The sequence below is a fragment of the Monosiga brevicollis genome, genomic scaffold (assembly GCF_000002865.3).
Source record: "Monosiga brevicollis MX1 MONBRscaffold_17 genomic scaffold, whole genome shotgun sequence".
Taxonomy (NCBI): domain Eukaryota; class Choanoflagellata; order Craspedida; family Salpingoecidae; genus Monosiga; species Monosiga brevicollis.
Window position 1 is genome coordinate 746,788 of NW_001865054.1, and position 22,518 is coordinate 769,305.

General features: G+C 54.4%; 4 protein-coding genes across 4 annotated transcripts; 2 read left to right on the forward strand and 2 right to left on the reverse strand.

Moving 5' to 3' along the window:
• Positions 1-90: 90 nt before the first annotated feature.
• On the forward strand, positions 91-6,896 carry MONBRDRAFT_33267 (uncharacterized protein). Its single transcript, XM_001747477.1, has 28 exons — positions 91-211; positions 298-374; positions 511-566; positions 691-800; positions 1,062-1,140; positions 1,245-1,401; positions 1,501-1,575; positions 1,688-1,791; positions 1,893-1,972; positions 2,051-2,492; positions 2,608-2,849; positions 2,979-3,118; positions 3,241-3,339; positions 3,468-3,542; positions 3,631-3,696; positions 3,778-3,908; positions 4,011-4,069; positions 4,157-4,253; positions 4,352-4,496; positions 4,621-4,791; positions 4,896-4,976; positions 5,053-5,174; positions 5,270-5,339; positions 5,506-5,616; positions 5,712-5,798; positions 5,920-6,450; positions 6,607-6,696; positions 6,810-6,896. The coding sequence occupies exons 1-26, from the start codon at positions 175-177 to the stop codon at positions 6,094-6,096; spliced, it is 3,090 nt and encodes a 1,029-aa protein (XP_001747529.1). The 5' UTR covers positions 91-174; the 3' UTR covers positions 6,097-6,450; positions 6,607-6,696; positions 6,810-6,896.
• On the reverse strand, positions 6,762-12,371 carry MONBRDRAFT_33268 (uncharacterized protein; the record flags this gene model as incomplete). Its single annotated transcript, XM_001747572.1, has 22 exons — positions 6,762-7,184; positions 7,261-7,333; positions 7,435-7,553; positions 7,643-7,783; positions 7,889-8,020; positions 8,129-8,401; positions 8,508-8,530; positions 9,000-9,236; positions 9,349-9,457; positions 9,542-9,636; positions 9,770-9,836; positions 9,918-10,067; positions 10,190-10,264; positions 10,359-10,466; positions 10,589-10,870; positions 10,942-11,019; positions 11,148-11,248; positions 11,365-11,427; positions 11,655-11,726; positions 11,844-11,892; positions 11,977-12,071; positions 12,185-12,371. 22 exons carry the CDS (start codon positions 12,369-12,371, stop codon positions 6,762-6,764), a joined length of 2,952 nt encoding a protein of 983 aa, XP_001747624.1.
• A 1,336-nt stretch (positions 12,372-13,707) lies between these two features.
• MONBRDRAFT_27150 (uncharacterized protein) lies at positions 13,708-15,453 on the forward strand (the record flags this gene model as incomplete). Its single annotated transcript, XM_001747478.1, has 6 exons — positions 13,708-14,021; positions 14,124-14,166; positions 14,297-14,401; positions 14,518-14,706; positions 14,804-14,888; positions 14,978-15,453. 6 exons carry the CDS (start codon positions 13,708-13,710, stop codon positions 15,451-15,453), a joined length of 1,212 nt encoding a protein of 403 aa, XP_001747530.1.
• A 253-nt stretch (positions 15,454-15,706) lies between these two features.
• On the reverse strand, positions 15,707-22,361 carry MONBRDRAFT_27151 (uncharacterized protein; the record flags this gene model as incomplete). The annotated part of the gene is made up of 10 exons (XM_001747573.1): positions 15,707-15,839; positions 15,874-16,024; positions 16,118-16,343; positions 16,451-16,613; positions 17,183-18,305; positions 18,405-18,753; positions 18,872-18,979; positions 19,086-19,863; positions 19,960-20,073; positions 20,167-22,361. The coding sequence occupies 10 exons, from the start codon at positions 22,359-22,361 to the stop codon at positions 15,707-15,709; spliced, it is 5,340 nt and encodes a 1,779-aa protein (XP_001747625.1).
• Positions 22,362-22,518: the final 157 nt, after the last annotated feature.

The window sequence follows — 22,518 nt, forward strand, 5'->3', positions numbered from 1 at the left end:
TGGGTGGCACGCAAGCAGGGCGGGTCTTGGTCGGCCCTTTGGGGTGTTGGATATTTGATTGAGACGTGAATGATCTTTGCTGTAGCCTGCACGAGTGGTCGCTTTTTGGTAGCTTTGCTTTGAGGCCTCAGTGCCAACGTAAACCGGCTGAGCGACTGCTATTCATCACACATCATGGCAGGCCGGTTCAGTGTCTACGATTATGATGACGGTGCGTGCTCCACTGTTCGGCGCAAGGCCTGTTTGGAGAGAAAGACCTGATCGATGTTTTTTTTTTCTTTTTGGCTTCATCGGCAGATCTTGGAGGCTTTGGTGGGATTGGTGCCTTTGGCAATCGCTTCAATGACTTTGACGATTACCAGGATGATGATGCGGTCAGTCACCTAGCCATCAGCCCGGCGTGAGGCCCTGAGGGATATTCTTGATCTTCAGCATCGGTGCGCTCACTGCACCAGCATTATTTCATCTTTCTGTCTTTTGGCTTGCCTTCTATTACCTTTGGGCCTGCAGGGTGCTGGAGGCGAAATCGAGGAACAACCCATCTTTGACAAGAAGAGCTGCTTCCGGTCTGTTATCCAGCGACGCTTGTGCCGATCCGAGTCTGAAGAGCTAGCGGGGGATGCGCCATCTTGGTGCAAATGGACGTCAATCGCAACCACGTAACGCTCATGCATCTGTTTCCAACGCTAGTGATCGTGAGGAGCGCATCGTAGCCGTGGGCGCAGCCAATGACAAGCTCTTCATCGCTCAGCGTCCCAACACTGTGGGCATGTATCGCCCGCAAGTGAGCAGCCCCGAAGGTAATCATTCGCTCCAATCTTCATATGCCTCTTTGTTCCCAGCAAATCCCTCTTCTTCCACCCAAGCCCCCACCTTGTTTTTCTGCCCAGCTACTATGCTTTGAGCAAACATTAAGCTTCGGGGCAGCTTCGGGCCGCCCTCAGCCGTGTCACTTTCCCTTTCTTTGATTCATTGCGTGGCAACTTCTTGAGCTGGTTTGTTCATTTGGCTTGCTTTTGTTTTGATGTCCTTCTCTGGTGGTGGCGCTCGTATTTTGGCAGAAACCTTCGACGTGTCCGACTACCTCCAAACCGTATCCAACCTTTTCGTGGATCCCCAAGGAATCCATCTCATCGTCTGGTACGGACAGAGCCCTTGCTGTTGCACAACTGCCATTGAACGATGGCATTGCGTCGTGCTCTCATGCCCGCTCAATGCTTGATGGTCGTGTGGTCTTGAGGCAGTGGTGAAACGGCCGAGGGAAACCATACCACGGTGTACGTCAACACACACACACATCAGCGCACCAAGTGCGCTCCCATCCGACCGCTACAGAGCCACCGCGTGACTGCCGTGGCCTGGGACCCCGTCTTTCGCGACGAATCAAGCTCTCACTCGGGCGTATGTAGCTCCACACTCTTTGATATATCTTTGTGCCAACACCAACACCGCCGCACACCTCCTCACCTCATACCCACGACCTTCGCCCCAATGCCACAGCACGTTCTCGTGGGCACATTTGATGGTGCCGTCTACTCAGTTGTATTTGACGGTGGCGTGCGCGATTGCGAATCGGTAAAGACTTGTCTCCTCTGATTGTCCCTCTAAATTTTTTTTTTTTTGGGGGAGGTTCTCGTCGTTTGCGCACAGTATTCACAAATGTGCATCCCTCCTCTCCCGTTCTCAGGTGTGGAGCTTTCCTCAAGTTCGCGGTCGGCCCTCGCCCATTTGCTCCCTTCATGTTGAATTACTCAGCGGTGGCGAACTCTACGTTACCGTCTCTTCGACTCAGTACGCTCTCGTTGATCCCAATGAACACCACGCTTCTTCTTTCGACTGGCGCCTGCAATGCTATTACGTTCCAAAGTCACGACCACGTGCCCGTGTAACAGCCTCTTGAAGCAATTCATGGCCCTGCCCAAGGCTAACGAGCGTCATCCTTATGCTTTTGTGTTCAAGCACCCACTACCCAGTACGACACGTCTCCTCTCTTGCCTTCCCAGCTAACCAGGCATGTGGCCTGATGAGTGTCGCCTGGCTACTTGTGTAGATGCTGAGCAGGAGGTGATGGTCCCGATCTCGCGATCACAACTGGTTTACCACGGTCGACAGGGCGAGACAGCGTCGGCTTTTGCGTGGTTGACTGGCCAGGGTTTGATTGTGGGCAACTTGGATCTTGAGCTGGCACGCACCGGCAACCGCTCCGCCATCCCGTCGTATGATGTGCTGCCCTACGATGTAGCCTTTATTGATGGGGATGAGGTGCCTCGGAACCTGGGCGAGGACCGCGCCAATCCTGACAGTGACCCACGTAATCCCCAGGCCATCATGCTCACCCAGTTTCACGTGCTTCTCTTGTATCCCCGTGCCCTGCGCATTCTGTGCACGCTGAACAAGCACGCCATTCCGGGACAAACGTTTCGCCCTGCTCAGGGCGAAATGCTCAACTTGGTGCGCGACGAGAGCAATCAGAAAGTCTACTGCTTCTCCAAGTGAGTAGAACCGTCAATCGCTTGTCCGTTGATTGAAGCAATTGCTTTACACCCTGTTGTACCACGAGCTGACAGGAGAACCATCGCTTCTTCTCTCCTTGTTGCCGATTCACAGCAAAGCCGTCTTTTATATCGAAGCCCACAACGAGGAGCGCGACGTATGGCGCCTGTACCTGGAACGCGGCAATTTTTACGAGGCCATTGAGCATGCGGGCGGCGATGCGCATAAGATCAACCAAATTCGCGTCGCACAAGCCGAGGCTCTCATGGCGGACGGCGCGTATACTGAGGCAGCCCACATTTACGCCAAAACAAATGCATCGTTCGAGACTGTGGCCCTGAAACTGCTCGATCAAGGTTGGATTCCAGCTCGCAGAATTTCTGCTGATCTAAGGGAAATAAATTGCCAATTTCAATCCTGTTCGGGTCCTGATGATGTGTGCCAACCATGCGGATCCGCATGGACACCGCCGTCCGTCTTTATAGGCCCAGAAAACTACGGTGCACTGCGCAACTACCTGCAACAGCGCCTGGGTCAACTGGCGGACACGGAACCGACCAAGATTGCTCTGCTCATCACGTGGATGATCGAGTTGTACCTGACCTCTCTCAATGCCATTCGCTCGGTGCGTTTTGATTGTGCAGCGGCGGGCTGATCCTTGGCCAGCCTGGGCGTCTCGGCTGCGTCAGTCTCACATTTGCTCTGTTCATGCCACTTTGCGATCTTTACACATCAAACATCACGCAGTCCAAAGGCCACGACAGTGCTGATTATGCCCGCCTATTTGGCGAGCTGAAGGAGTTTCTGAACCGTGGCATTTGTCGCACCAATCTGCACAAGGAAACGGTACGTAGAACATTGTGTCAGTTTTTGTTGTTGACTGGTACAGGCAAGGCCAACTGTGTAAGGAGAGTTCATGTTGGCATCAACACGCATCTGTCGACTCTGCGACGGCGGCTTGCAATGCTTTATAGGTGCTGGATCTGATGCGGGGCCACGGCAACGTGGATGCACTCCTCTTTTATGCCGAGCAACAACAAGATTTCAAGGTCAGAGCTCGAGGAAGACACAGCCTTCACCTTGTCGGTGCAATCTTTGCTCACCGTGATGGGCACTCACAATGCTTCGCTCGAGCAGGAGGTGATTCAGCACCACATTCAAATGAACAACATTGATGGCGCAATTTCTGTGCTCAAAGACCAGGTTGGGCTGCTCTTTGGTGCGCGTGCGTGGGACCTCTTCGTCAATCTCACGCGATGAACCTTGACTTTGTCGTTTCTCTAGATCGACGAGCGCCCCGAACTCTTGGCCATGTTTGCAGCACATATCATTCAACATCGGCCCCAGGAGCTTCTCGACATTTGTCATCTCAACTCGCGCATTGATGCCGGGCAACTTATTCCAGCCTTTGTGCGGTATGTGATCGTGGTGCTCTCTTGTTCTCATTGTTTCTTCTCGATCTCTTGCCGGGCTGCAATGCTCACGCATATGATCTTCCTTTTTGCTGGCTGCAACAGGTATCAACAGCAAGCCAATTGCAAGGCAGAAACCCTGGATGCCATCCGCGCCTACCTTGGTACGGTTGGGATCTATCGTTTGCGGCTCTTTTGCTGCCCTCGCATCCTTGGCCGGGGCCTCATGCACCTTGTGTCGTGCTTGTCAGAGTGGGTGATTGAGCGCAACCCGCGCAGCAATGAAAGCGTCTACAACTACCTTGTGTCCCTCTATGTCACTTTGGACCAGGAGCAGCCCTTGCTGCGGTACGCCCCCACATTTGAACGCTTGGGGTTAATCGCCGAATTGATTTCGTTTCCAACACAGTAATGCCCCCACCTGCCTTTGATGCGCATGGTCACAGATTCTTGAAGGAGCAAGAAGAGCGCCCGCAGTTTGATCGTGATTATGCCTTGCGCCTGTGTCACGAAAAGAACAAGCTGCGTGCGTGCGTTGAGCTCTACTCCTCCATGGGCATGTTTGAGGAGGCCGTCCAAATTGCCTTGCAGGTACTGGATGCTTAGACACCGTTATGTCAATTTGTTTTGCAGTTTCTCTTTTGCAAGTGGCCACTTTATCTCGCAGTGCTTTTTGAGACGTTCCTCTGAATGACTTTGCGGGGTATGCACACAGGTTGGCAGTCAACAGGCCGATGCCAAGCTTGAGCTGGCCACCTCAATCATCGAGCGGGTCAAAGAGGAAGAAGCCGATAAAATCATGTCCGCTGACTTGCCGAAGAAGCTGTGGTCCATGGTGGCTGAATTTACCGTCAAGGAGATTTGTGACGTTCCGCTGGCCATGAAGGTTAGCTGCCCAGTGGACGGACGGCGTTGCTCACTATGTGGTAGTAAATGTAACATCTTGTCGTGAGTTGACGCCTTCTTCTTGGTTTCCGGACTCATGTTCAGGTGTTGGAGCAAAGCCAAGTGTTGAAGATTGAGGACATTTTGCTTTTCTTTCCCGATTTCTCGCGGATCAACGAGGTTCAGGTGAGTTGTGCGCATGCTCATGGATGTGCTATCAACACGCTGGTCCCATGCGTTCACATCACCACGGTGGTTGCAGGAGCACATTCAAACTAGCCTCCAGGAGTACAACAACGAGATTGGCAACCTCAACGAAACCATGAAAGCAGCCCAGCTCTCCGCCAAAGCAATTCGTGGCGATATCCAGGCCTTAAACCAGCGGTACACAGTTGAACCTTTTGCGACTCACAATCCCAAGCTTCAGCGCTTGACTTTTTCCCCCTCATCTCGTGTCCTTTGATTTTTCCTCTATATAGATACCAAGTGGTGACAGGCAACATGAGCTGTGGATTGTGCGACTACCCCCTGATGTCGCGCGCTTTTTACGTCTTTCCCTGCTCCCACGCGTTTCACAAGGACTGCCTGATTCGAGATGCAAGTGCCTGTGCCTGACACTCGGGCCGATTCCAGTTCCTTGTGACCTGTGGTAGATAGGGAGGTGGTGCAGGCCATATGTGTAGGAACGATTCAACTAACGTGGTGGCTTGTGTAGGTCGTGCGATTCATCAAGCCGTCGGAGCGTAAAAAGGTGGATCGGCATCAGCGCGACTTGAAACGCGCGCGGGAGGACCCCAACTTCCGCGTCGACGTAGTACGACTGAATGTACGCTTTTCAAAGCCGGCATCAATCAGATGACGGATTCAAGTCTGATTTCCTTGCTCGGTGTCTGCATTCATGTCACACCTGCCTGCTTGTAGCGGGAGATTGACGAGATTGTGGGGCAAGATTGCTCGCTGTGTGGTGAAATGGCCATCCGTGCCATCGACGAGCCCTTCATTCCTGATGTAAGCAGTGATGTTATCTTTCTTGGCTTTGCGGACAGTTTGGAGCGTGGCCCCACGGTGCTTGGCCGGTCTCAGGTCGAATACTCACCCCAGGATGTGCAATGTCAACTACGTACTTTAGGAATTACTGCCAGAGTATGTGGAGAGCTGGTCCTTGGGTGATCTCAATGTCGCGCAAACCTTTGGAATGAGCGAGGAGGATCGTGAGCGCCTGGAGCTCGAGGAGGAACAGGATGGCGATGCAGACTTGTTGGAGGACATGGACGACTTTGATCCTTTGGGTGACCTGGACGTGTAAACAGCACGCTGATCTGCTGTACACGTGCCACGCGTCACTTTGACAAACACGATTAGCCGTATTGAGTCCGCCTTCTTCCTTTTCTTTTTTTTTCTCCCTCGTTTGGCTTGGAACGGGTATGAGGCGCATTTGGGAATTTTTGTTTTGTTCAGTGCCAATTGACTAGCCGCAATAGATTGCGCACTTGAGATTAGATAATGTAGATCAACACTCGGAACAAAGTTAAACAAAGTCATGATAAGCACTCAAACAACACGTTTCAAATGCCACCTAAGCTAAGTCGAGAGCTCCTCGCCGTGAGATCATCAAGGCCTGCCGCAATTGGATGAGCTCCTCTCGTGCCACCGTCTCCATCTGATGGGTCACGGGACAGGGCGGTTGAGTGAGCCAAGCGGCGCCACCCACGAGCAGCTGGTTGAGTGACCAGAGACGCCAAATGGACAGAGACTCGACTTCCTGGGACAAGTTGTATTAGTCTAGCCAAAGTTCTGATGCAGATTCTTTTCTTACCTGGCGACAGACATGCACAGAGCGACGGAACTCGGCAATGTTGGCCTCGATGCGATCCTGGATTGACCGGTCAGACCCATCAATTGCATACTGTGGGAGCGATCCACCAAATTGCGTGAGAAGACCATAATCCGGACGCCGCACGTAAGAGGGGTTCAACTCCACATCACCACTCGAAACGAATAAGCACCGAGCGCACTGACCTCTTCAATTGTGTCTTCGACCTCATCAACTTGCATGGCAAGGCCTCGGAAGGTGGAGGCCATTTCCATTGTGCGCAGCAGGCGCCCGCGAATGACCTCACAGAGCTTGTGCATGATGTCCAGTGCTCCTTGGGCCGAGGCTGTGACGGTCGATTCATCAACAATTTCGACGTCTAGAGCCGGCGTCCTGCTCACAACGCGATACTTGACCCCGCTGATCTTGGATGCAAGTTTGTCCATGGCAAGTTCCAAGGCCGCCTTGTTGCCCTTGAGTCCGGACCTGGCAATAATGTCAGCATTGTTGCGCTCGAGTTCGCTCTGGTAAGCCTTGAGTTCGAGAATGGCCGTATTGCAATTTCCAAACAAATTGTCCAGCTACGTAAAATAATTTGCCCACGAATGAGGATTCACATTGTCAACGATGGTGCCGCTTTGTTAGTCAATCACGTACCTGCTCGTGCCCGACCATTTCCAGCGTCGGGGCCTCAAAGTCCGCATCGAGAATGATTGATGCTCGTCGGCTACTACTCATAGGCAACACACATCCAAAGCAAAGTCAGCCACAGGGAACAAATGAGGAAGAAGGAAGCACATGGGGCCAGCCTAGAGTGCAAGGCAAGCGCACCCTTGTTTGTTGGAGAGCGCTGGGCGACCAGGTTTGTTTGTGCGCAGCTCTTCCTCTAGCGTCATCTGCACTTGGCGTTCCTCCAGAATTTGATGCGGCGACGATGACTCAAAATCCAGCTACGCACGAAAGACATCCGTGAGCGTTGGGCTTGCCAGACAGATGCTTAGTCGTGCCCACCACCAAGCACACGGGGCACAGGACAGACCTTTAAAAATACAGTCGAATTCTCGATGATACGGCCTTGGCGGTCGTAGAGCTGAACGGTGCGATAGCCCGGTTGTAATGCTTCGAACGGAAGCACAGCAGTCCCCAAAAAGTTGTCATGCACAATGTCATCATCCAACACCTATTGACACAGCCCCAATAAGCATCCCGCGCGGCAAAAAACGAAAAAAAACAAAACAAGAACAGTCGCGCCGTTGCATGGCAGGTCCAAGTAGCAACAGCCTACCAAGATTTGAAGGAGGGCCGAGGGTGGACAGGTTACGACAAATTTGCACGATTCATTCCAATATGGATCAATGGCATTATTGTCCAAGGCTCGGGTAGTGTGAGCCTCTCGATCGCGTGGCAGACCCAGAATCTGTGGGGGTATACATGTTGCGTGAGCGTGAGGGGCGTTTGCTTGAGATCAAGTGAAGATGGAGATGAGAATGGAATAGGACAACGAGGCACGCGAGGAGGGCCAGACCTCGATGTGAACGTAAGGATCGATGACGCGGAGGGTGGGGTTGGGCTGAGCAGCCTTGGCATCCGGTGATGGCTGCAAGTTCTGCGCACTAATGATGGTCACATCCAGGGCTCGCGTCGCAGCAACGGCATGCTCGGGCTTGGCCAAGACCTCAGAGACAGTCCAAGTGGGGTTGAACTCAGTGCCGGCATGAGAGAGAAAAAAGGGCTTTTCGACAAGACCGCGGGTGCGTTGGAAGCGGCCGTTGTTGATGTGCAAGCCAATATCACGGGTCTGATAATTGATGGGAACCAGCGAGCACCCGAGTGCCCACGACACGGATGGGTCCGGATTGTCTGAGTCAACACGTGAGCCTGCTGGGAAACAGCGTACAATGTACTTTTGTGCCAAAGTCACGAGAGCCTACGCAAAATAATGGGAGGTGGGGGGTGGGGGTGAGATCATTAGCAAAGGCTGTCAGCACTCCCGAACAAAATATAAACGAAAGCAGTACAGTCATGGCTCGGTGATGCTGGAAAGGAAAAAAAGAAGAAGAACAAACGGGGGTTGCGCTGGGAAGGGACACCATGTCGATGGGAAGATTGGCGCTTCCAACCTCAGCAGCGCCAGTATCAAGCGCCTTCACCAACGCCCGCTCGGAGATGCACAAAAGGTCGTTAGGAAGCACGCCACTGCTCAGCGTGGCCAAGGGATCCTTCACCTCAACGAGGCGCAACGTGACTAATCGAGAAAACCCTTCAAAGCAGTACGAAACACATGGAGTACCCCATACATGAGCTTGGGCTGTGTTTGGAGATGATGTGTCTTGCATACAACCATTTGAGCAAGGACAGGGGCGAGGGGCTAGAACCTTAAGGCTGGCAGTGATTACCTGGAAGGACCGGGATCTTTCGGGGTTCATCTTTGATCTTCTTATTCTTTTTGTTGCGCTTTTTCTTGACATCGGCATAAAAGGAGAACTCGTCGTACTCGAGCACATCGACTGGCTCATCTTGAGCCTCTTCGCGAGCGCCGAGCTTTTGGCTGGCGATGAAAACTTTGCCGCGCACCTTTTCCAAAAGAGGTAGGCGATTGCCACGCTGAGCATCAGGGACGTAAAGAATTGAGCCTGCAGTTTCAGTTGAGAGCAGCAGGTATTCGATGAGGAACAATGACATCAAGACATAGTGAGTCATAGGCCATACAGTCAGCTGGCATGGTTAGCAAGCAGGGCATCTCACCCAGATGACTCTTGATCGATTCGATGAGCTGCCTTTGAAGCTCAATGTCGTCGACATGCATTTCCATGATCAAGAGCAAGGGTGCGTCCGTGTCGGCAAATGCGTGGTCCTATCATACAAAAACACAACAGTCAAGGGAACAGCGCAGGGGCATTACGACGTGCGGATAAACATAAAGCCCGAGCTTACAGACCTTGATGATCTTGAGCACATCCTCCACTTCACATGGTGTGGTGCGGGTATGGCCATGGTAAACTTGCAGTTTGCCGTCCGCGTGCCAGATATCGACTAGGTGCGGCATGAAACAGGCAAATAAAATAACACATGGAAAGACAGTGTAAGCCTGGCACGTTTGCGCTTCAAGGACTCGAGCAACAACCGACAAAGGGTTAAAAATCATTTGGTAAAGCATCAAACTCACTTTCAAGGCTGCGTGCGCCCATGTCTAGAGCGTTTTTGACGGCGTCTGGTGTGCACACACCTTGAATCTGCATTGAAAGGGGAAGCAGAGAGGACAGCATGAATGTCTGCCGAAGTTTACCAGATTCTTTTACGCGATGGTCACGAACCTGACCACCAGCCAAGTAGCTGTTGTGAGACGCAGCAAAGTAGTAATGATGCAAGGGACTAGACCACTTGATTGGCGTGGCAACTTCGTGGGAAACAACATGTTCGTGTTGCTGCAGAAACTCTGTAAAGCCGTCAAGCCCAAAGCGATGCTGCCAAGATGGCCCAATACGATCGGCAACGAGCAGGTGAGGGATGCGCGTGACGGGTCGCACTCCAAGGTCGACTACTGTGATGTAGTCACATGCAGCGGTAGGACTGGGGCATTTGCTACCTCATGGCGGTTGGCTTCGATGGGCTCGTGCTGAGCAATGAGCTGCTCTGCCTCTGAGAGTGAATTCAGCAACACCTGAACAGACCATACAGAGCGTTAGTTGGAAGCTCGACAGGGTATGCAGGCGCCGCCGGTGAGAGGTGCTGCCTGCAAGTCAAGGCGAGCGTACATGTTGCTCGAGTTCAAGAAACAGACGCAGACTGGAAGCTTCGATGATTTGACCGTCCTTGGCATATTTTTGCAGCAGCATAAAGACCTCACGCCGAGTTTTTAGACGCTACCCAGTTTGGATGAGAAGATGAGAAGATTTTATTTGTCAAAGGATGGCGTGGCAGGTGGACCGTTGGCTCAGAGAAATAGCAAGTGAACAGTCCAAGATGATTGGCGACAGAGACTTACAGTTACGAGGGCGAAAAACTGGTCAAAGGTGCAGCGGAATGAGTCATCGGCACCAAGGGGAAGAATTTCATCTGCGGGAGGCACGTCAAGAGCGTGGCCATTGGTATTCTCTGCTCCGTTGATCTTTGCTTCATCCTGCTTGCCATTTGCAGTGGAAGCCTCGTCACCATCTGCGACAGTCTGATCTTCGAAAACCACATCCGAAGGGGTGGCGGTGGGCGGGGTGGAGGCCGCAGCAGGCGTAATTGCGCCATCTTCGATAGCCGGTGAAGTCTCTGGCGTCTATGGGGTGCCAACATTATATATGAGCTGTGCGTGCGGACATGAGCAACTGGCCAAGGCGATGGGCTTACGCCTGGAATGCTGGGTCGAGGAGACAAGGGTTGTCCTGAGTTGAGGCGCTGCTCAAGATCCAGGCGCTCAAAAAGATTCTATACCAAGCGAACGAAAAAAAAAAGGGGTGGGGTGGGGCCCAAACGACTGTCAGTGAGCCGAACCCTGGCTTAAAAGAGGTCGTGTCGTTGTAAATGGAAACGAGGCCTTGAGCACGACGACCAACGTTAACAAAGACTTCAAGATGCTCGCTATCGATGTTGTTGAGCAGAGCCTTGGTGGCCTCAAGGGTCTCAGCTTTGGAAAGTTGGCCATCGCTGTCAGTATCTGTTGTCGTTGTTGCGTTGTTGGCGGAAAAACACGGGGAGAATGTGGGAGGTGTGAGAAAGGGAAGGGGTTCTCGGCTGGGCAACGATGGCGGGCCCAGGACTTGAACTACATACCAAACTGGTCAAAGGTCTGCTTGATCCATTGTCGGCGCATGCTTTGCTGCTTTGTGGATGCATCTGAGCGGTGTATAAGAAGGCGGAGGCCCGTCACCCAGAGGTCACGGCAATCCAGAGATGGGGCCACCAAATCTAGCGTGCCACCCTTATGATAGGCGGTGAAACAGCGCCATTCTTCGAACTCTGCTCACGAGAAGCAACCGCAACCATTGACCAAAACGAGCCTGTGAGCACGGTCGGGAAAAAAGGGTGGGGACATGTGTAAGGACTGGGGTGATGTCTCATACCAGCCGCTTCAGGTGTATTAAAGCCAGCAGCGCCTTTTCCTGGATGAATCTTGGTGAAATCACGAATTGGGACTGCAAAGCAGGCGCAAAGTCAGATAAAAAAAAGTTGAGCAGAGCGAAGACGGGGTGAGAAAAGGGGTGTGCGAGGGTAGGTGCGCGATCGGGAGGAGGCAGAACTTCACTACGTACTCGATCGCGTGGCGTTGTTCTTCTTGGAAAACCAGGTAACTTGCTCACGCTGGACACACCAAAGGGTGAGGAAAGGTCGGGGGAGACATGCTTGAGGGTGGTCGTCATGGCTGGTAGAGAGCATAAAGCAAACCTCAGGTTCGAAGAAGATGTATCGTTCGTAAAGCTTGTGGCCGCGTACTTTTAGCATGACTGAGCCGCGGAAGAGCTCCTGAATCACATCAGCCACTGCACACGGGCGCGTTGACAGGGGGTGGCGGGTGAGTGACGTGCGAGCGTATGGAAAAGCCCATGCTTGGAGGGGTGGCATAGCAGAGTGGGTTAGTCAAAGAGGGTCTGACCTTCATTGAGACGAGGCAGGTCATCACGACTAAACTCGCGCGCGTCCACGGTAAACTTGACCGACTTCTTGTATGATGAGCGCTGAGAGGACGGAGCTGAGCTAGAGGTGCTCTTTAGAATGGGTCGATCCGTGCGCATGGGCGGGGGCACCGCTGGCACAAACTCGGCGTGCTCGTAGGACGCCATGGTCCCGGGCACACGCTCGCCCTATCAAAGAAAGCAGGATGTTTCGCAGGGGGCTAAGGGCAAGTTTGAGAGGGGTTGGGTCGAGCGGAAAGGGGGTGGTCTGTATTTGTAAACGCACGTCCAATGTTCTCGGTCCGCAGGTGGCCCGGAATAGCACCTGTAGTGCTATTCTTCAGGGCGGGTCTGGTGGCTTGATGATATGTCAAGCGATCGGCTGGGACTTTGTAGTTGGACGACGGCAATCGAAGTGGTTCCAGCCGAGGAACTGGGCTGTCGTCAGCTCGCGCACGCGCCACAGGTTGGCGCGGCTACGCGATTCACCCGACACCCCTCAAATCTACAGCACCACCACCACCATCATTATCCTCGAGTAAGCAAAGTGGGGGCACACAAGGACCTCGCGCCTCAAACGCTTTTTTTTTTTTTTTTGTGCAAATAGATGGCATTCACAAGAATCGTCGGGCGTTGCAGTGCACGCAGGAAAGGCGGAGACCGTCGGCGGCGGGGAGGTGGGTGCGTCATTAGCGCGCGTCATCGTCGCACGTACCTCTGACATGGATCAAATGGGAGGGCAGAAGCGGGGATTAGGGGGAAAGGGGCGGGGCATGGGGGAGAAGATGTAGATCAACATGTGGTAGTTGAAGGTTTTGGTGGAAGATAAAGGGGGTTAGGGTGGAAGTTAAGCGTGAGATATTGTTGCTGATATATGGGTTATTGTACTTGGAGTGAAAGGGTGTTTGTCGTCGCGTGTCCTTTGTCGTGGTTAATGCTGCAGTGGCTGGCCCGGTTCTTGAAGGAGGACAAGCAGGTTATTGAAGATTTTATTGGATATAAAGGGCACTTGACTTTAGAACACTGGGAAGTTTATGAAGATGGTTGTGCTGATGTGGTTTGTCATGTTGCTCATGCTTACCTAGTGATGGTGACAGAATAGCCAAGCTTCATAGACCTCTTCAAAATAAAATGACGCGCTCGATATGTCAGAAAATGAACCTGGTGTTGATAACACGTGTTGTTGCCATTCGACAACCCCTTCCCTTATCAACCACAACCATCATCATCCATCAACAACGAGAGAGAGAGAGAGAGAAACAGAGAAGAGAGAATTCTCGGAAGAGGGCCGCTCTTTTGAACAGCAAAGGCGGGGCGGTCGATGCTCCTGGGCACGCAATTGCCCGTTTCTGTTTCTTTCCCAGCTTGGGGTACAGGGGCTGTTGAGCTGCCAAGCAGATTGACTTGCGTAGATTGAGCTTTTGGGGATCTGCGCAGGCATACGTCTGCCAGTTCGCTTGCTCGCACAACAACCCAACACCCCTGCGCTACTCCAACCGCGAGCATGGGGTGCGGATCATCCACTGCGGTGGTGGTGCGCGATACGTTGCCAGCGCCAGATGCGCGCAAGACCAACAAGAAGCGCCGCCGCAACATGAAGGCGCCGCACGGCCACCTGCTGAACACGCTCGATGAGACCATCGAGACGGCCAAGGCGTGGCGTGAGTACGCCACGCAACGCCGCCAGCACTTTGCTGATTGGCATGCTTGGCTCGGCGATGAAACGGAAAATCCAAATGAACACCGCCTCCGAAAGGCCTGCCAAGCACGCATTGCCGAAGCCGAAGACCAATCGGCTCATGACGTTGACATGCTCTCGTACGCCTCAGCGCCCGCCCCGTCCTGGCCAAGACAAGGGCCACCTTCCGCAACGCACCTCAATGCTCATTTCCGCCCACTTGATCATTGTACATAATGTAGTCATTACAATGCCCAAGTTGCCAACCTCCAAGAAGTCCTCAAGGTATCACCACACGTTTCTTCCTTTCCTCCTTTCCTCCTTTCCTTGCTTCTGCGAGCTCTTTTCGACTCGCCTTTCGCCCATTGATGCCCCGACGCGCGCGCGCGCGCGCTCTTGGCTGATCGCGCCTTAGGTGCTGAAGGAGCACGATCGTCTGGTGACTGATCTACGCACCGCTCAGCAACGGCTGCATGACGCCCGAGAACATCACCAAGCAGCCGTGCGCAATCACGAAAAGGTACCGCCGCCCAATTCTGCCCTTTGCCTGACAAAACCTGCCTGTCGTGCCGCTCCACCTGGTTGGCCAAGCGCAGGCATGCACGATGACCCAACTGTTGTGCCGGTTGCCCGCAGGCCAAACTCAAGGCCAACTATCAGACGCTCAAACCCAAGATTGAACACGATCTGATGGATTTGCATGCACAAGTCGGGGCCTGCGAGCGCCAAGTTGAGGCCGCCGAGCGCACCGTCGAAAAGTCCGTCGTCAGTACACGTGAGCGCAAGCAGATGCTTGTGGCCAAATCGTTGCTCTATACACATGCTGTACGTGGTGCCCGGTTTTGTTTTAAAGCTGGTGGCCCGGCACACGCCCACCGTACTTTGATCATCGCCACATTCGCATTCCGTCCTATCCCAATAGAGCATGATTGATTATCACCAGCGCAGCATTGAGACCCTGCGCAAGTACAACGAACAGATTCACATACTCTGCCAGCCTGAAAAGGGTACGTCAGCCCCCAAGACGCTGGCCTCACGTTTGAATCGAAAACGCCAATCCTGCGATTGTGTGCTCATGGCTCATAATGCATCACAGGATCGTTTGCGCGCACCTCCGTCACCGCACCTGCGATAGCGCCGTTTGTACCGGATCAATCCGAGGACTCTCAGGGCCCCCCTTTGTCCTTGCCTCCTGCCACACAGCAATCCATTGCGGCGCTGGAAGCCCCGCCAGCAATGGCCCCGTCCACGCTCAACACGACCGCCTCGCCCGCCCTGCCAAGCAGTACGCCAGTCGCCGTTACATCGGCAAGTGGGACCCCACAAGCGGCCTCTTCGAGCCCCGCAATTTCCAGCCCGGAATCTGCTCCTCTCGCGCTACAAGGGCCTGCTACCACACCAGCCGCAGCAGAGACCTCGAGCCCGCCCGTGCGGGAGGAAGTGCAGGCCAACACCACGACCACCTTGGCGATCGTCCCTAGCACCGACCGGCCTGACCATGAAGCGCGGGAACGGCGCATACTACCTCCTATCCAACGACCTTTGCAAGACGCGGCTGACGAGCTCGAATAGGCCAGCTCGGGGCCCGCCCCAGATGATTATAATACAGTGGACGGCATGTCAAAATCAACTATTCAATTTGTCATTCACGCGTGTAAGATGCATTCCTATCATGTTTGTCGTTCGTGTCCACTTTGGCACACCAAGGGGGCCAGACATTGTCGCTGTTCCCGGCACCACAGCTGAGAACAACGGGCAAGCAAGTCGCTCATGGTCTGCCCGCAACCTAAATGATCAAGGCAGGAAGACATGATTGCCATCCCAATCAACTCCCATCCCAGCCCAGTTGAGTCTGTTGGTGTCGTGCTGTGCTCATGCCGTGCTGCTGCGTCTTGTTGACGAGCGTCCATTCCTCGCTCAAAAGCAGCATTGGCAGTCGAAGGGACAGTCCGGTGTGCCTAAAAGAGGTCAAGGTTCACGGTGCAGACAGACCCGCAGTGAGCCATACATAGGGAAGCTTGAAACACACGTCGCTTTTCGTTTTGTTTTGTCACCAGGAGGTGCGCCCACGCACCACCGCTATCAGCACGGATACCCAGCTCATCGTAGGTATACACGCGCAGTCCGTCGACCATTTTGCGCTCTAAACACCACCGGCCACCGTAAGTCTTTTCAGCACCACACCAAAACCATTGGTGTCGGTATACCAAGCAAGGACTGGAAGGGCTTTGCGTACTGGTTTTGCGGTTGCCCCGTGCGTCACGGAACTCATCATCATCATCATCATCATCATCGCTCACTTGAGCTTGAGGGCCAGCGGCCACAGAGGCAGCCGATTTCTTTTTATTCGCACCGCCTTGGGACGCCTTGCCTCCCTCAGCTCCAGCCTTGGCCCCCTTTCCTGACAGAGGCTGTGGCATATGCTTGGCTTGCTTCGTAGCCGGGGGACCGCTCTTGTCAGCCTGGAAGAGCAGCAAACGATTCCCATCACATTAGCGGTCAGCGGCGCGATAAACACAAGTCCACGTGGTGCATGCCTTTGAGGCGTGCCACGGGCCGAACACCGGACCTGTGGCGCCGATTGCAATGTGCTAAAGATATCATCCAGCTCGCTTGCTTGCTTTTTCTTCTTCTTTGCTTCGCCCTCGGCTGCCGCGGGCACAGCCGCCGGTGTAGCTGCCGCCGGCTTGGCCGCCTTGCCCTTGTTCTTTCCCATGTCGAGTCGTGTCGTTCTTTTTTTTCCAAAAAAAAAAAATAAAAAAAAAATGAAGGAAGGTTTCTTGTTTTCAAACACAAAAACATGTAAAAACAAGAAAAACGATTTTCAAGGCGCCGGCTGAACTTTGGGCCACATGGTGGATGTATTCAAGGGGACTGTGATGAGCGGCGTGTGCCGGTTAAGAAGCCGGCTTGAAGCATCGAACTGCAAATGAAGAAAAAGACAGCCGGATGAATGAATTGCTTGGTCCAGGATGACTCTCTCACACTCAACTCTTCATCTGATGGTATTCTACGAATTCCGACATCATGTCGCTGGGTTTGAGCTTTCCAACAGCGTCAGGAGTGCGCGCAGCGCTTCCTGTTCGGTCGGTGCCGTCACATGTCCGTCAACTAGAGCAGAAACACAAACGCGCAGCAACAGGAGATGCACGGCTGTCCGGCCATTGCAGCGCAGGCGAATCCATCTATGCGTAGTAGGGAAAGTCACATTGAGGGAGGGGGGGTTACGTGACTTGAGGCTAAAGGCAAGGAATCCGTAGTGCAAAGCACCATTCAACAGGCAAGACAAGACGACACTTACTGGTCGAGGGTCAGCAGGCCACCAAGTGCATTCACGTCCACCCGGCGAGCAGCAACCACCAGCTGCCAGGGCTCCACGCTGGTGCATTCGGTGGCAAAGCACTTGGTTGTTTCCAGGCGATTGCGGTAGAGGAGCCAGCGCGAGGAAGCGGGGTGAGCTCGCAGGCAACTGCCAGGATGGATTGTGCCTGCTACCCCGCGGTGGAACGTGAGGTTCCAACCCCGAGCATCGGCTGCTGATACCTCGCGACGTGCCACCTGCGGCCACAGTGCTCGGCACAGCGCAACACGCAGTAAGGCGGGCGGTGCACGCTCGGGTGGCGGGGGCCGCGCGTCAGACGCGGTGCCAGACATTTCTGCATTGCGATACGTCTTGTAAAGATCGTCGCGGATACTGCTCGCCTGCAGCAGGCGATGTCGTTGCAGGCAGTTGCTCAAAAGCATTGCCTTTTGTTTTGCCTTTGGTGTTCGGCACCAAGCCACAAATGCATGCAGCTCCAGCATGAGGTCACTTCGAGCGTCCTCTTCGAATTTTAGCCGGCAGCTTTTGAGCTTGTCCCGTTGATCCAAGGGGGCCGCGAAAATATCCTCTGCACTCGCCAAGGCGGCCAACGTCAGGGCCGCAGGAAATACGCCCAATGCGTGTGCCTCGAGTAAAAGTTTGGCAATATGGACGTCCAGCGGCAGCCGGCTCAGGCGATGACCGAGCGGTGTGAGTGACCAGTGACTGGAGAAGCGCACGGCATCTTCCTGTACTGCGTCAATGTCGAACAAGTGCCGCAGCGCCTCTTCCACAGCAGCCGGGGCCGGGGCATCAAGAGCTTTGGCCAGCAGCTCTGCTGGCTGATGGCTTGTGGTAGATAGGACATGAAGACAGAGCTCCTCGAGAGGCACGCGTTGAATTTCAGGCCTTGTATACGCTGATAGCTCCCGGTATTCACTTTGTGTATACAAGCGGTAGCAGTGCCCCGCACGAACACGCCCCGCACGGCCGGCACGCTGCTTGGCGCTGGCGCGCGACACACGTGTCAGCGCCAACTGTGACATGCGCGAATGCCCCTTGTACCGCAGCTCCTTCACCAGGCCAGTGTCGATCACGACCGTGACATCTGGGATTGTCACGCCTGTAGCAGAAGAGGTCCATGAGATGAAGGGCAAACGCACCCAACAGCAACAAAAAAAATGACAAAAGGGACGAAAAGGACACAAAGGACGAAAAGGACACACACACACACACACACACACACACACACACACACACACACACACACACACACACACACACACACACACACACACACACACACACACACACACACACACACACACACACACACACACACACACACACACACACACACACACACACACACACACACACACACACACACACACACACACACACACACACACAAAGAGTTTCAGGCAGGGCAAGTGGCAGTACGGTGTCTGGGTCGTACCTGTCTCAGCAATGTTTGTGGAAAGCACCACTTTGACGGCATCGGGGAAATGTACAAAGGCTTTCTGCTGCTCACTCGAACTGAGAGCGCTGTGCAAGGGTACAATCTCAAGCTATCGCCATTGCAGTCAGAATAAGAAGGGAGGATGTCGGACAAAGACACCCATAAATCGAGAAGAGCCAGTGCACGACAATGAATCAAAAGCGAACCACTTTCCACCCCAATCGCACCTGGCGTTTGACTGCTAGCGCCGAAGCCTGTAGCTGTTCGTACACAAGTTGAATCTCTTTGAGGCCGGGGAGAAAGACTAAAATGGCACCGCCGTCGACCTTGTCATGCTAGAAGAAGCACCCAAAGTCACAAATGTACAGGCCAGTGTCAGTGCTTGTCAAAGTCAATCGATGGGCCGTCAATGCTCGTGGGGCTGTACACACGCAGGCGTACCTCATGCGTGGCGAGGTGCACGATCAAGGTCTCGATCAGTTCTGGGTTGACGACGTTGGTGCGCAAGACGTCGATGGTCTCTTGCGTCATCGCTGAATAGCGCTCAGGATCGAGGTTGACACGGTCGGCAGCCTCGTCTCCCGTTTCTTGAAGCCACTCTTCCTGATGCAACTCACGCGCGCCATTTTCACCCTTGACAGCAACAGTGGCTGTTCGCCAGATTCGGCGCTCAATGTAATAGTCAGATTCAGGGTCACATTCGTAGCCCGTGGTCTCGACAATGTCCTCAACAAAATGTTCGGCGACGGGAAAGGTCCGGCCTTGCACGTTGATAACAGGCACGGCCAATGGGGCAAAATAGGCTGCAAAGCGCTCGGCATCCAGCGTGGCGCTCATGAGGACCACCTTCAGATCGGGACGGATGGGCAGCAATGCCTTGAGCATGACGAGCAAGAAGTCCGACTGTACAGTGCGCTCGTGAATCTCGTCGATGAGCAACACCGCCACGTGGCGCAAGTTGGGGTCCCCCTGCAACATGCGCAAAACAATGCCGGTGGTGCAGTACACCAGGCGGGTACTTGGGGCCACACAGCGGTCGGTGCGCACGTGATAGCCACAGAGGCTGCCAGAAACGCCAACATCACGATCACCGAGCTCAGCGCTGACGCGCTTGGCAATGGACACGGCCGAGATGCGGCGGGGTTGGGTGCAAAGGATCATGCCAGGCCCAGCAGATTCCAAAAGAGTTTGTAATACAAATTGTGGTACTTGAGTGGATCTGAGAGATGTTGGGGTGAGGGGTGCGTTCGTGTGTCAAAAGGCGACGCATTGCTGGGGCATAAAACGAGACTGTGCACGCAGGATGAGAACGCACTTGCCACTGCCGGTTTCACCGGCCACAATGGTCACGCGCTCGGTTGCAATGATGCGAGCAATTTCTTCCTGGCGAGCATGTACTGGCAAAGACTGGCGCGCCGGTAAGAGCTTCCTGTGGATGGTTGGGTAGCCACACGATTCGTAAACCAAAGAGGATAACGTGGAGGTGCAAAGAGGCCCATTACGCAGGCGGTGGAACGCGTACCTGTACCCGGGCCGAGCCGTGATTGAATCCCAACTGGGTGAGTTCCGGCTCTTCTGGTGAAGTGTCGACGGCTGTTCTGATGAGACAGGGGTGGCAGCCGAGGCGTCCAGGGCATGCATGGTGTTAGAGGTCTTCAGAGTAGAGCTGGGTTGGGTCCAAGCGGGTGGCGTGGTCTGGACAAGATTGGCCACAAAGGCCTCGCGTCGGGCGTTGGCCTCACGCAGCTGTTCAAGCCTGACATTTCTTTGATTCTGCACCCACTCCAGCCAGAGGTCTCGGTATGCTCGGTGAAGCTGCTGGTAAGCGTTTGAGGTCGGGTCCAAGACGAAAAGCATGTGCAACGCTGCCAGGTGACGTGCCGTGGACCCATCTGGCGCATCCAATTGACTGACCACTTGGAGTTGATCCCCCTGAATGGGCAAGAGTGGTTCTGGCCAGCGGCCAAGGGCGACAGATGAGGCGGAAAAGTCGAGTTTCAGGTTGGTCCGACGCTGGGGCTGAAGTTGCAAGCAACAAGTCATCACATGACGCGCGCCTTGAGGGGCCACGGCTGCTTTCGTGAAGCGTGGGCGGCTGTCCTTGCTCAAGTGTTGCTTGGCAAATTGGATTAACAATTGCTCAGGATTTGCGCCTTGCCACTTTTGGACATTGGCATCAAAGCGGCGGTATGCAGGTTTGGCAGCAGGGGCCGGGGCTGCTGAGTTTGCTGCTGACCCATCAGCAGCGTCAACCAGCTCGTCCAGCAAGTCAAAATCAAGTGCACTCTGGTTGCTGCCAGCGCCATCACTGTCATTGCCGCTTTGGTCAGCGTCGGGTCGTACGTCATCACGTGCGCCTGCAGCAACTGGCCGTGGCGCTGTGGCCTCTGCGGGTGTTGGGTCTGACGAGAGGCCGGCACTGGGCTCGAGAACAGCCGGTACAAGGTTCGGATGCTCACGCTTGATTTTGCCGATCCGTTGGCCACAGCGCTTGGCCATCTCCGAATCTTTACGTTGCTTGGCATCGGCAGCATCGCGCAGCAGCTCAGCAAGCTCCAGAGCCAATGCTTCCAGGTCAACATGGGTGTGCCGCACAACGGCCTTGGCTTGTCCATGCCCTAGAAGCTCGTCTTGATCCAGGTCATCGCTCTCGGAGCCACTGGATTCGGCCTCCATGCGGGCCAGGATCCAAGCCTTAGTGTCAAACTTTTTCTTTTTTGTCGCTTTTACCGCTTTGGTCGTGTCGGCCTGTGGCTTTTGGGGGCGCAGACTAGGCACCGATGGCTGCTTCATGGGCTCCTCAGGGGGCGTGGTGTGGGGTGGTTCAGTGGCAGCCTCTGCGTTCAATTTGGCCTGGTGCTGAGCTGCCTCGCGTTCCTGCCAGCGGCGTGCCTCGGTTTGGTGCGTACTCAAGAGGTCAGCAGGAAGGCGGCGCCAGTCTGGCGTCAGTAGGAGGGCCCGAACCAGGAGGCTCGCATTGGCGGTGGGCACAGCTCGGAGGGTTGCCTCGACATCCTCGATATCAAAGCCCAGGGCCACAAGATCATCATAGGCTTGTCGCAGGCCACGAGCAAATGAGTCCTCCGTCAGACCAAGGGTAGATGGGAGCTCCATTTGCAGTGCCTGCTGCAAGTGCTGCGCCAAGTTGCTGAGGGTAGTAGGGGGCAGCTGGTCTATCAGGGCCATGAGGGCGGCTGGGGGCTGGGTGCCCGCTGAGCTGATGCCTGTCTGCGCCGGCAATAAATGGCGGGCGGCGTCTGCTTGCGCGGTGGACTGAGTGGCCTGGATGAGCTGAGAGATGAAGTGATTTTCATTCCAGTGTGGCAAGACGCGCATCAAAAGGGCTTCCAAGGCTGCCTCTTGGCTGGCAGAGAGCAAAAGCACATCATCGGACGGAAGTTGCTCAAAGCGCAGCTGAGGACTAGGGGCATCCAGGGCTTTTGTCCAATCATCAGCCGCGGGCGGCGCCGCCGTGTCTTCGCCATCTGTGGGCGCGGTGTCGACTTGCAGCTCAGCAACAACCGAAGCAGCGCGAGCTGCTGCGGGTTCTTCGATCGTGGTGTCTGTGGCTGTGCCCGCTTGAGCTAATTCATCGGGCTTTGTCGGCGCCGGATCCGGGGTCGATTTTGGCTCTGACACCGGCGCCGGTGCAGGCGCCGTACTACTGGTCGCATAGCCACGCACATCAACCGCACGCCCTTTCTTCTTCCGTCCCATCGTCCCGGTCACGGTCAGGCGCGAGCTAAACTCATCAAGCGCGCAAAATGGTGCACACACGGAAGAGCGCTTTGAACACAACACGACACTACACACACACTCAAAAGCAGAGCAGACATCGATGTCAGACAAACCAGTTTTCTGACAATCTAACTTG